Here is a 12,616-nt window from a genome sequence, read left to right as displayed (position 1 = left end):
TATAGACTATATTTGAAAATCCTTACTCACTCATTGTTATACCAAGCATGTACTACAAGAAGCAACAGGTGCCCTTTTCTGCTCCACCTGGAGGAATAGATCCAGACAGGTAGAAAGTTGGCCTTTGTGTCTGACAGACTGCAAACCTTTTTGGTGACAGAACAAAAGCAAAACATGATTTCAACTATTAATTTTGGTTTGAATACTTGGTGTATTCTAAACTCTATGGAGCAGGAACCTCTGATTTCTTGTGTCTCTTAACAAGTGCAACTTAATCTTTATTACTGCGTACTGTGACCTCAATGAGGGTTGACACAACGAAAGTATCTTTTAAGCAAGTCTTGAGAGTACAGCAGTGTTCGACATGTCATACCCTTCAATACAAAAACCAAGAAAAAATAAAATCATGTTGTTTTTTGTGCTCCCTTAATAAACCACATCTTTGAAACAAAAACCATTTGCATTTTAAAGACCGTGACAGTTATTTGCACACATTTGTCAAGAACATTTCTCTGCCTGGTGCTATTAACAGCAACAGTATAAATGCAGAACACTGTACCAATGAAGTGAGAAAAACAGTTTTGTCCCCTTTCTGACATTTGGCAGACTACTTTAAAACGACACCGAATATTCTGCAGGTCATGTAAAGAAACACTTTTAATTAAATTTGTATCACTGGTCTGATGCCATGGTACAGGTATTGGCAACCCAGACTTTTGATTTATTTCCACTTACCCATGATAACTTTATCACCCACCGGAGCACATACAGGTTTTCTGTTGCCAAACACTTTCCAAAGGCTACAAGAAATGAGCTATAGAAGGTGCTGAAGATACAGGTTCAAGAAACCATCTTTAAATGAAAGCCTTTCTCAGAAAACTAGCAAGCTCATTTTAAACCCATAATGCCCTTAATGTTTTATTTTTTTAATGTGGAAAATAAATCTAATAAATTTGGCTTCTATAACAAATAAATTTCTAGTGAATCCTTACCAGCTGTGACAGTTCTGCTCTCCCTCTTTGTTGCTTTGTACTTCTCCTATGGGATGTTTCAGTCGTAACTTCAACTGTTGTTGAATGGTATACTGTTTTGTTGTAGTCCTGGGAATGCAGCTTTAAAGAGTTACACATAAAAATAAAATTATTATTATTATTCATCGAAAGGTCTTTAAAATTTCAAAATTACTCACTTGAGCTCCGCTCTGTGCAGATGGGCTTACCGATTTCATCTTGGCAATAAAGAATAGTATGCAAAGCAAAAGTACACTACAAAAAGCTTTTCAATAGATTATTCACAACATGTATTACTATTGACCTAGTTCTTATCTGGCAACAATTATAAGGCAATCAGGATTTCCAGCATGGCCCTATCAGATGTTGTCAGCTCAGGAAAGGAACGGGTTACATGTGTGTGATGACCGTCACAAAAGGGGCACATTTATAGATACTTTAACACAGGACTCTCATCTAGAACTGGCTTTGTCATGTCAGCATTAATGCTATTTTTACCCAGTCCCACACAGGCAAAATGCCTTTCCTGCATCTTACTTTTTCTCAGAATTTACACCATTCTTACACAGTTCCCTATAAACTGACAAATTGGCGTTCTATAATTCAATTGACTTGTTGCATTTCTGCCATGAGCCACACTGAGGCTAAGCAGAAAAATAAAAAAACACTGTAATAATTAAAGTTTTATGAGCAACCACAAAGTGTATTTAACTTTAAGAATGTAAGTGTAGAAGTGTGTTTTTTCAGGAGAAATTTCATTAGATGTAAGGCGGCAATAGAAAAGTTACTACTACCAGATTCAGAATATTTTAACTGCCCCAGCCATGCACTACAATATATGTCCAAAAGCATAGTGATAATGAATCCCCCTACCCACATGGAAGGAATATGTGTATACTATCATCCAGCAAATGAAGCAAGAACTGTGACCTGGTATATGCCGTCACACAGCAGACTTGCTTCCTGCAAACAGCAGAAAATGAATGCCTCTGTTTCACAATAAAGCACGTTTTGTAACATTGTTTAACACTTGCAAACAAATTATTAAACTAAGAAAATATTATCCTCAAACAGAGTCAATTTAAGGACACAACTATATACTGGCCAAAGCCAGCCCTATGTGAGCAGTGACAGGTACATTTCATTCATTTATGTCAATACAGACACAGGAAGGATGGGTATGAATCAACTACAGGTATGGGATCCCTTATCCGGAAACCAGTTATCCAGAATTATCCGAATTACGGAAAAGTTCTCTCTCATAGACTCATTTATCCAAATAATCAACATTTTTAAAAATGTTCTGCTTTTTCTTCTTAATAATAAAACATTACCTTGTACATGACTAATGTATTTATTGAGCATACAGCACAATCTAATACTTATTTACATGACAATGGACATTAGAAGTTCGCTTTCACTGTTAAAGATTGGTGTTGACTTACAAAAATATTCAGAACCAAACTTACATCAATATTTTTAACTGGTTTCTATGTAAGAAAGGGGTATCAAGCATACTTTAATAAAAGTAAGGAACACAAACATTACATACCTTATTACCACTTTGTACACGCTCTTGTTCATTGAAATGTCTTGATGATAAAGTTTGTACATTATAATCATCAATAGGTCTCTGCTTTAACCTATCTTGCCTTCTCCTTTCTTTGTCCTCTAACATTAGCGCTACTAAATCACTAGACTTGGCTGGGTGTCTTCTTTCAGAATGTGTTGGTTTCATCTCAGCTACACTGGATTTATTTGCTGTCTGGTTGGTAGGCTGATGTTTTAGTTTGATATCGTCTTCATCATTATCAACACTGAGCTCAATAAAACCAAAACCCTTTGATGGCTGCCTTCCCGTTTCTACTTCATAGGAGTCTTCAAGCAAGGAAGTTGGCAGTTTGTGGGCACGTCTCCTTTCTCTTGATGAGTCAAGCAGCGCATCCACAGTACTTATGTTTTTACTACAGGATTGATGCTCTCTAGTTTTAGACTGTTTTACATGATCTGCTTCAACAGTAAAAGTGGAATCAGTAGACCGACTTTCATCCTTAAGATGAGTGAATTTATGGTCTTCGGCTTTTGATTCATGTCCAGAATGTTCTCGAGAAGCATACCATGATGAGACAGTCTCATATTTGACTCCTTCATTATATGTGAAATGTGTCACGTCAGGGTCTTTCCATCTTCTGCTATCATTCTTTTCTGAGCATTCCCTGAAGGATCTTGACCTCTCCCACTTAGATCTGCCCTGATCAGGATTATCCCTTTTATTTTTAGAGTCTTTATAATCTATCATTAAAGCATCAATATCGACAACTTGTGATTTGTATGTCCCTTTTAGATCAAAATGTTCAGGTCCCATATGCTGTTTGTGATCATAATCTTTTGCCAAGTGTTCTGCAAAAGAATCTCTGTGTGTAAGGCTACTTTCATTATCATATGGCTTTTTTCTATGTCTTTCCTGCAAAAGATCTATATCAATAGTAGTTGGCCTATAAGTTTCTAAACTCTTTACATCAGACTTTACATTGAAATCAGATTTCACAAAAGCCTGGCTTCTGCTTTTGTTTTGTACACTTGGTTCCCTTCGTATTGCAAAGTCTTGTTTACCAACACAAGAATCCCAGTTATCATTGTGTGACGCTGCATACAGTTTGTCTGTATTTAAGTCTTTTTTTACAAAAAGATTGTTTGATTGGAGATTTACAGCAGTGCCTTGATATTCAAAAGCGTTTTCACTTTTTTCTTTTTTATCTAAGCACGTCACAGCAAAATATGTTACCTTTGTATCTTGTGGAGAGGTGTCTCTCAGTGTAAATTTGTTACAAATGTCTGGATTTTTATCAGCAGTGACTTTGTTAGTGTTCCCGGTAGATGCCTCATTAGTTGTGTATGTGGTGAAATCATATGTGGTATTTTCCACTTTGCTATTATCTTTTAAAGGAAACAAGGATTGCTCTCTTCTCCATTCATGTTCTGTGAATAATTTGTTAACTCTGTTGTCTATTTGAGAAAGTTTTGTGTCCACTGAAGATGAATGCATGCTGAGATTTTTCTTCATCTGTTCAATGTCATTATTAAGCATTGATTCAAAAACAGCCATTGATTCTTCTTTGACTGTATTTTTGTACAACAGTTCTGAATTGTTCTTTGTGACAGATCTATAAGGCCGGTTTGCATTTTCTTTAAAATTGTCTACTTTAGAACTATGGAACTGTTCTCCATAAACACCAGTGTCATCTTTACTATCAAACACTGATGCAATTTGTGCACCTTTTTCACCACTGCCTTTGCTTGATTTGTAAGTCTGGGGTTTTAAGTAATCTCTATGACCTTCTCCCAACAGTTCTTTTCCAGATATTGGTTGATTTGCTGATGGTGATCTAAAAGAAGAATGCTCCAAACCTTTTATTGATTCTTTTTCTGTCAGATTTGTCCTTAGTGTACTCTCTTCCCACAGTTTGGCTTTCTCTGTTTTGATTTCTTTGTCTTGAACAGCAGAAATAGTAAATGCATCTGCCTTGCTTTCATTTGAGCTTATTCTTTCTGCAGTTAATGCATTGTCAGCATGTGCCTTTACAGGTGGTCTTAAATCATATTTCTTTTCTAAATCAAAGTCTTTATCTATAAACGAGTTTTGTGAACTGGTCTGTGTAGTGCGTTTCCTGTATTCACTTTTGCTTCTTTGAAGCCTGCTCCAAGGGCGATCAAGGACATCACCATCCAACTCTGATTTCTCTTGTTCTATTTCTATTTTACTAAAAGATCTTCTAGATCGTAGGGTCCGGACATTTTGCTCTGGAAGCAACTGTATGGACTCGCTGGACACCTTTTCCCCAATAGTTTGAACAATTTCATATCTAGGCTCTATTCTCTGATTACTTAAATCAACTACAGTATTAGTACGTTTGTGTGGACTATGGCTGGCAACGTAAGTACTCTTCTCCACAACATCAGCTTGAGGAATTCTGGTATTCAACATTTCAGTGCTTTGTTGATACTTAGAAGAGTTATCACCCTCCCTACAAGCAGTCCAGCCACTTGATTCATTAGCTGGTGACTTACTTGTATGTTTATCTGGAACAGTATGTCTTGGAAGGCCCGACTCATTAACACTGTGCCATTCAATATTGTGTTCAAACATAGTAGCCTTAACAGTTCTGAATTCGTTGCCAGTAATATTTTCTTTTTCGCTTGTACTTTCTGTTGCTGTATCAAATTTTTTATCTTTAGAAGGGAAACTTTTCCTCTCATTGGAAACATCTGGGCAGGCTTCAGATTGCTGATACCAGTCTGATTTTCTTAATGATCTTTTCCTCTCAATGGGAATATCTGGACAGGCTTCGGATTGCAGATACCAGTCTGATTTTCTTAATGATCTCCGTGATTTCCACTGCTTTTCCTCTGACACATGACAGTCCTTTGTATCGATAATTTTCTGAAATGTAAAGATATTACTTTTTATAATTTAATATACTAAAGCAGTTAGATCTAGCAAAAAAGAGATCTTTTTGATCCCCCAACCAGAGACCCAAAGAGTGCAATAACAGACTGGTCTCACACGTAGAATTTCCATAATGTGCTTACCATGTGTGAACATACAAGGCTGAAAATCCCAAGATATTTCAATCTTTCTGCCTTTCTTGCCTGAGATTTTTTTTTTATTTTTATAAAAGGCATTATGTTTGCTTTGATGCAATAACCCATAGCAACTAATCAGATATTTGGTTTAAAACAGTAACCTGTAAATATTACCTGCTTAGTTGCTATACGTGATTTGACCAGTAGCAAACTCCGCACATTAATGCCCTTAGAATAGAACTGAATTTGAAAGTCAAATCAATTCTAATGAACTGCGTCCAAAATGGCTTTGATAAATGTGCCAATTTGTTAAAGGAACAGTAACACCAAAAATTAAAGTGTTTTAAACAAATTACACTATACTATGTACTGTTATCCTGTACTATTATCCTGCACTGGTAAACATGGTGTGTTTGCTTCAGAAACACATCTATAGTATATAAACAAGTTGGGGTTACATAGTTACATAGTTAAATTGGGTTGAAAAAAGACAAAGTCCATCAAGTTCAACCCCTCGAAATGAAAACCCAGCATCCATACACACACCCCTCCCTACTTTTAATTAAAATTCTATATACCCATACCTATACTAACTATAGAGTTTAGTATCACAATAGCCTTTGATATTGTCTGTCCAAAAAATCATCCAAGCCATTCTTAAAGGCATTAACTGAATCAGCCATCACAACATCACCCGGCAGTGCATTCCACAACCTCACTGTCCTGACTGTGAAGAACCCTCTACGTTGCTTCAAATGAAAGTTCTTTTCTTCTAGTCTAAAGGGGTGGTCTCTGGTACGGTGATCCACTTTATGGGTAAAAAGGTCCCCTGCCATTTGTCTATAATGTCCTCTAATGTACTTGTAAAGTGTAATCATGTCCCCTCGCAAGCGCCTTTTTTCCAGAGAAAACAACCCCAACCTTGACAGTCTACCCTCATAATTTAAGTCTTCCGTCCCTCTAACCAATTTCGTTGCACGTCTCTGCACTCTCTCCAGCTCATTTATATCCCTCTTAAGGACTGGAGTCCAAAACTGAACTGCATACTCCAGATGAGGCCTTACCAGGGACCTATAAAGAGGCATAATTATGTTTTCATCCCTTGAGTTAATGCCCTTTTTTATGCAAGACAGAACTTTATTTGCTTTAGTAGTCACAGAATGACACTGCCCAGCATTAGACAACGTGTTATCTACAAAGACCCCTAGATCCTTTTCATTTAAGGAAACTCCCAACACATTGCCATTTATTGTATAACTTGCATTTATATTATTTTTGCCAAAGTGCATAACCTTGCATTTATCAACGTTGAACCTCATTTTCCAGTTTGCTGCCCAGTTTTCCAGTTTAGACAGATCACTTTGCAGTGGCAGCATCCTGCATGGAACCTATAGTTCTGCACAATTTAGTATCATCTGCAAAAATAGAAACAGTACTTTCAATGCCCACCTCCAGGTCATTAACAAGTTGAAAAGCAAGGGACCTAGTACAGAGCCCTGCGGTACTCCACTAACAACACTGGTCCAATTAGAAAATGTTACCACCACTCTTTGTAGTCTATCTTTTAGCCAGTTCTCTATCCAGGTACAAATACTATGTTCCAGGCCAACATTCCTTAATTTAACCAGTAACCTTTTGTGTGGCACTGTATCAAATGCTTTAGCAAAGTCTAAGTAAATCACATCCACTGCCATCCCAGAATCGAGGTCTCTACTTACATTCTCGTAAAAAGAAATTAAGTTAGTCTGGCAAGATCTATTACGCATAAAACCATGCTGGCACAAACTCATAGTATTATGATTTGCTATGAAGTCCAGTATCTTATCCTTTATTAACCCAGACTAACTGGCCTATAGTTTTGAGGCTGAGAACGGGATCCTTTTTTGAATAGAGGCACCACATTAGCAATTCGCCAGTCTCTCGGCACTATGCCAGATCTCAATGAATCCTGAAAAATTAAGTAAAGAGGTTTGGCAATCACAGAGCTAAGCTCGCTAATTACCCTGGGATGAATACCATCTGGCCCTGGACCTTTGTTAATCTTAACATGTTCAAGTCTCTTTTGAATTTCTTCATGTGTGAACCATGCATCATTAGTTGTATTACTAGAATTGGGAGTGTTAAGAAGGAAACCTTCACTTACTGGTTCTTCATTTGTGTAGACAGATGAAAAATACGAGTTCAGAATCTGCGCTTTTATTTTATTTTCATCAACCAGCTGACCCCCCTCTGATAGTAAGGGTCCCACCCCTTCCTGCTTCATTTTTTACTATTGACATATTTAAAAAATAATTTTGGATTTTTTTTACTGCTTGCTGCAATATCCTTTTCTATAGCAATTTTAGCTTGCCTTATAGCTTCTTTGCATGATTCATTGGCCTCCTTGTACCTTATAAATGTTTCGGCTGTACCAGCTAACTTGAAAGCCTTAAAAGCACGCCTTTTCTTACCCACCTCAACACCAACGCTTCTATTGAACCAAAAAGGTTTTGCTTTGAAACGACGTTCCTTGCTTACAAGTGGAATATACTGACAAGTATATTTATTAAGCAGCATTTTAAAGACTTCCCATTTTTGTTCTGTGTTTAACCCTGTGAAAAGCATTTCCCACTTAATATGTTGCAGAGATGCCCTTATACTGTCAAAGTTTGCACGTCTGAAATTTAGTGTTTTAGTTACTCCCTTATAGAATTGCTTCTGCAACAGAATCTCAAAGGAGACCATGTTATGATCACTATTCCATAAATGCTCACCCACACAAATGTTAGAGATGAGTTCAGTATTGTTAGTTATTACAAGGTCCAAAAGAGAGTTATTCCTAGTAGGTTCTTGAACGAGCTGGAATAAAAAGTTGTCATTCAGCATATTTACAAACCTACTAGCTTTTTCTGTCTTAGCAACCCCATTACCCCAGTCAATGTCTGGATAATTGAAGTCACCCATAGCAACAACTTGACCCAGCTGTGAAGCCGCTTGTATCTGCAAGAGTAGCTGGGCTTCATACTCGACACTTATACGAGGTGGTTTATAGCATACACCATTGATAATTCTTTTTAATACCTTTTGCCCAGTCGAAATCTCTACCCAGAGTGATTCTACACCCTCACCAGTGCCAGCTATTTTTATTTCTTTAGCGCATGGCTTTAATTCAGGCTTTACATACAAACACACTCCTCCACCCTTTTTTAATCCCTCTGTCCCTCCTAAAAAGGGTGTAACCATTTAAATTCACAATCCAGTCACATGTTTCATCCCACCAGGTCTCAGTGATACCAATTATATCATAATTTTTAGAGCATGCAATTAATTCTAGGTCTCCCATTTTACCTGACAAACTCCGTGCATTTGCCAGCATACAGCGGAGGTTACTACTTTTAGTAGAGAATTATACGTTAAGTTCTGTTTTCCTTGTAACAGAGGGACCTCCTTAGCTGGTAAACTGTATGCCCCCCTCACTCCTCCCCCATGACCCCTTACTAACCCCACTGCCCCGTCTACACTAGCTTCCCCATAATCCTTTATCTCACCCACCCCCCCCTGCCTAGTTTAAACACTCCTCCAACCTCTTAGCCATTCTTTCCCCTAGCACCGCGGACCCCCTTCCATTGAGGTGCAAACCGTCACGGCTGTATAGGTTGTACCCCAACGAAAAGTCAGCCCAGTGCTCTAGGAACCCAAACCCTTCCTTCCTGCACCAAGACTTGAGCCACGCATTAAACTCCCTAAACTCCCGCTGTTTTCCTAAACTTGCACGTGGCACAGGCAAAATTTCAGAAAAGATTACAATGGAAGACCTTTCCTTGATCTTAGAGCCTAGATCCCTGAAATCATTCTTTAAGGTCTTCCATTTAAGGTGTGTAGCCATGGGGGCAGTCATTCAAGCACAGGATACACAGTAGATAACACATAACTACTGCAGAATCCTATTTTATACTACAGCGCTTATCTGTTATCTGCTGTGTATCCTGTGCCATTTCTCCTTATTTCACTTTAGAATGGCTGCCCCCATGGCTACACAGCAGTTTGCATATATAAACTATTGTAGTCTTTCTGAACCAAACACACCAGTTGAACTAGTGCAGCACAGTCAATACATTATGTTTTCATTAGTTTAATACACTTTAAATTTTTGGTGTTACTGTTCCTTTAAAACATTCTCCTGACTGTCAAGAACATTTTCCTGGCAGTTAGTAAAGTGCTAACTGTGATAATAGTTATATGGCTGGGAAGAGGGTAGCTCAGTTTGAATTTGAATAATTCTGCCCCAAAGTATTGATCACGCAAGCAAATGTAACAGTATTATTTGATGGTTGTGTTAATGGCAAAATCACACAAGACCACTTTAATCTGCTTCAACAAACCATAAAACAGATTATCATTACAGAAATGAGAAGTCTGTTTCATTATTGGATAAGAAAAACAAGTTTAAAATGAAGGAAAGAGCATATCAATTAGCCTTCCTGTCAAATAGGAAGTTGCTGGTACCGTACTTTTTTTTGGCACTCTAACAGGTTTAAATTGAAAATCTTTCAAATTTTATTAATAAATAACAAATTCCTTTTATATTACTTATTTCCGCATTATTCCAAGACTTCAGGCCAGCAAAATTGCTAACAATTCCATCACACGCTCTCTCCAGGCCCGGTGCCTTGGGGTTATCCTAGATTCTGCCCTGTCATTCACTCCTCAGATCCCTATATGAATCCTATGACATGTTTTGGATTTCAAGCATCTGAATTTGTAACTTCCACCTTCTCGGAGCAATAAATAAAAAAAAAAAAGTAGGAGGGGACCTGTAAGAGATAACCTTATTTAACATTACTGCATGGTCACCTCCACATGTCAACAAGGAAATGTTACACAATGTCTCTGCACCTTTTCCACTATGAACCAGGTTTATACCTTGTGGTGCAGATAGCTATATGTGTCTCAGTAAAAAAGTTAGAAATGTGTTTCTTATTCCAGTAAGACCATTATGTCCTGTGACATGTACCTTTACTGTTACATAGAGGGGGTAAATATCAACAGGGAAAGTACTTGTTAGGGCATAGTGCTAGGAATCAATCATATTATCCATAGGCATAAAATGTCTTATGAATGTTTGAGCCTGGAAATGCTGCTGTGTGGGACAGAAACCCAAAATGGAATGCACTAATTGAAGGCAGATTTAGCAAATATACTGCATAACATTTTCTTTTGTATTTACTTTCCCTTGTGACTTCCCTAATAATTCACAGTCTCCTAATAACTGGATAGCATCATTCCTTCACCCACAATGTTATTCTGAACCCACAACAATCTTGGGAAATAAAGCAGGAAATGGCTTTGCTAAAAACAAATTTGGCTTTTAAAACTAAAAGTGCATGCTATTAGTGCAGCCAAAAATACCCCACCAGCCTTATAGTAGCTTCTCATGCTTCTGACTTCCCCTACGTGCTAAGTATTATAATGAGAGTGTGGGTGTTCCAAGGGTCAGAAGTCTGTGCCTACAGTACATTCACTGCATTGTTTACTGCTGCACAAAACACTAAGAGGCATACTTATAATGGTGTGTAAAGTTAAAAATGTGGTGTAAAAGTTGCTGTAAACAAAATTTACTTTTAAAGTTCCTTCATTGTTTTGAAGCATGAGTTTTCATCATAGCAGAAAAGACTCATTACAAAAAGCTAGGATTAGTTTAAATTGCCTCTGCCATAGTTTTACAAAGGTGTGAAACATGGGAGAGCGCAGGTGAAATGATGGATTTCAGTAGCACCGATGGGTTTTTTTCAGCACCAGAAAATCACAATTTTTAGGAAACTGCAAAAGAAGAATTCTTCACATTTGTACTGTAAAATCCGAGCCTGACCAGCACATGCTAATGATAAAACATCGAACATCGAGGTACTTCTGTAGGTTTTTTAGAATTTTAGTTCAAGCCTCCTTTTTAGGGTCCAACATTTTGGGCAGCCCCCCTTAGATGTTTCTGAAATAAGGTATATATTACACATTTTATATGATGTTTGTATATGTATTGCTATTGAAAGCAGTGTTTGTCCCTTTCTATTCTCTGCACTGTCGATATGTAATACAAGTCAGCTGATTAACAGACCCATCTTTGCTGGGGAACTAAGACTTTTGTTTAAAAAGTAACAACCAGGAGTTAGTTGCTATTGAAAGCAGCATTTGCCTGTTTTGACAAAGAACTTTAAAAGGACTGAAAATTGTTAATAAATGTATATTGTAAAGTTGCTTAGAATTATGTTTTTTTAATTAGGCAAATTTTTTGTCGGGGTTATTTAAAAGGTTCAATTTTTGTGATAATAAATGTGTGATAATATCAGATTAAAAATAAAATTAAAAATTAGTTCTGTTTCCACCAGTTTACATCAGCCAGCTCAGAAGCATATAATACTACTGCAGTGCCTTTCTTTCACTTACACGTTAAATTCCAAAAAGCACCAATGCCGAGTGTTTTTAGGGGTGACAAACATACTTCCACTGACAGGTATTTCCCATTCAAGTGGGTTATATAAGCCATGTGTGTCATATTCCTAAAAGTTTCTTTCCGAGGCAAGTTGTAAAATATTTTCCTAAAGATTTATCTTTATTTTATCTGGCACTGCTAAGGCCTGGGAACAAAATTTGGCCATTATCCATAAAATGCACCTTGTATTAAATATTTAACCCTTTCAGTTCTCCGGGATGATAAGAGAGTACCTTTGGGTCTGGTGATCCATTGAAAGTTTGTTGTTCTTCATTATTTTTTGCATCTTTTATTTCCATGTTTGGTTGTGAACTTGTCAATCTGCAAAATATAATAAAACATGAATAAAATATATTTTACTTCTCATCTAAAAAAAGGTCAACCCACAGTATCTTCATAAATTCTACATCCACCAATTTAACAAGTTACATTGCACCTAAGAGACACACAAAGGTGATTTCTAGCTTGCAGGCTGCCACTTGCACAAATCTGAACTCATTATTGTTTTGTTTATTAAATTACTAAGGAATACCTAAAATTCCCTGTGACATTTTCA

General features: G+C 37.2%; 1 protein-coding gene across 1 annotated transcript in view; it reads right to left on the bottom strand.

The window, feature by feature from the left end:
• The window catches only part of kiaa1671.S (KIAA1671 S homeolog), a 130,254-nt gene that overhangs the window by 90,244 nt on the left and 27,394 nt on the right, over positions 1-12,616 (bottom strand). Inside the window, exons 3-5 of the mRNA XM_018244035.2 lie at positions 12,294-12,381; positions 2,563-5,451; positions 993-1,112 (exon numbers count right to left, since the gene is read on the bottom strand). Coding sequence (XP_018099524.1) covers positions 993-1,112; positions 2,563-5,451; positions 12,294-12,381 — 3,097 coding nt within the window. The remainder of the gene's footprint in view (positions 1-992; positions 1,113-2,562; positions 5,452-12,293; positions 12,382-12,616) is intronic.

Source organism: Xenopus laevis, chromosome 1S (genome assembly GCF_017654675.1).
Source record: "Xenopus laevis strain J_2021 chromosome 1S, Xenopus_laevis_v10.1, whole genome shotgun sequence".
Classification (NCBI taxonomy): Eukaryota; Metazoa; Chordata; class Amphibia; order Anura; family Pipidae; genus Xenopus; species Xenopus laevis.
The sequence above is the reverse complement of the archived record's forward strand: the minus strand, read 5'-3'. Positions and strand labels throughout refer to the sequence as shown.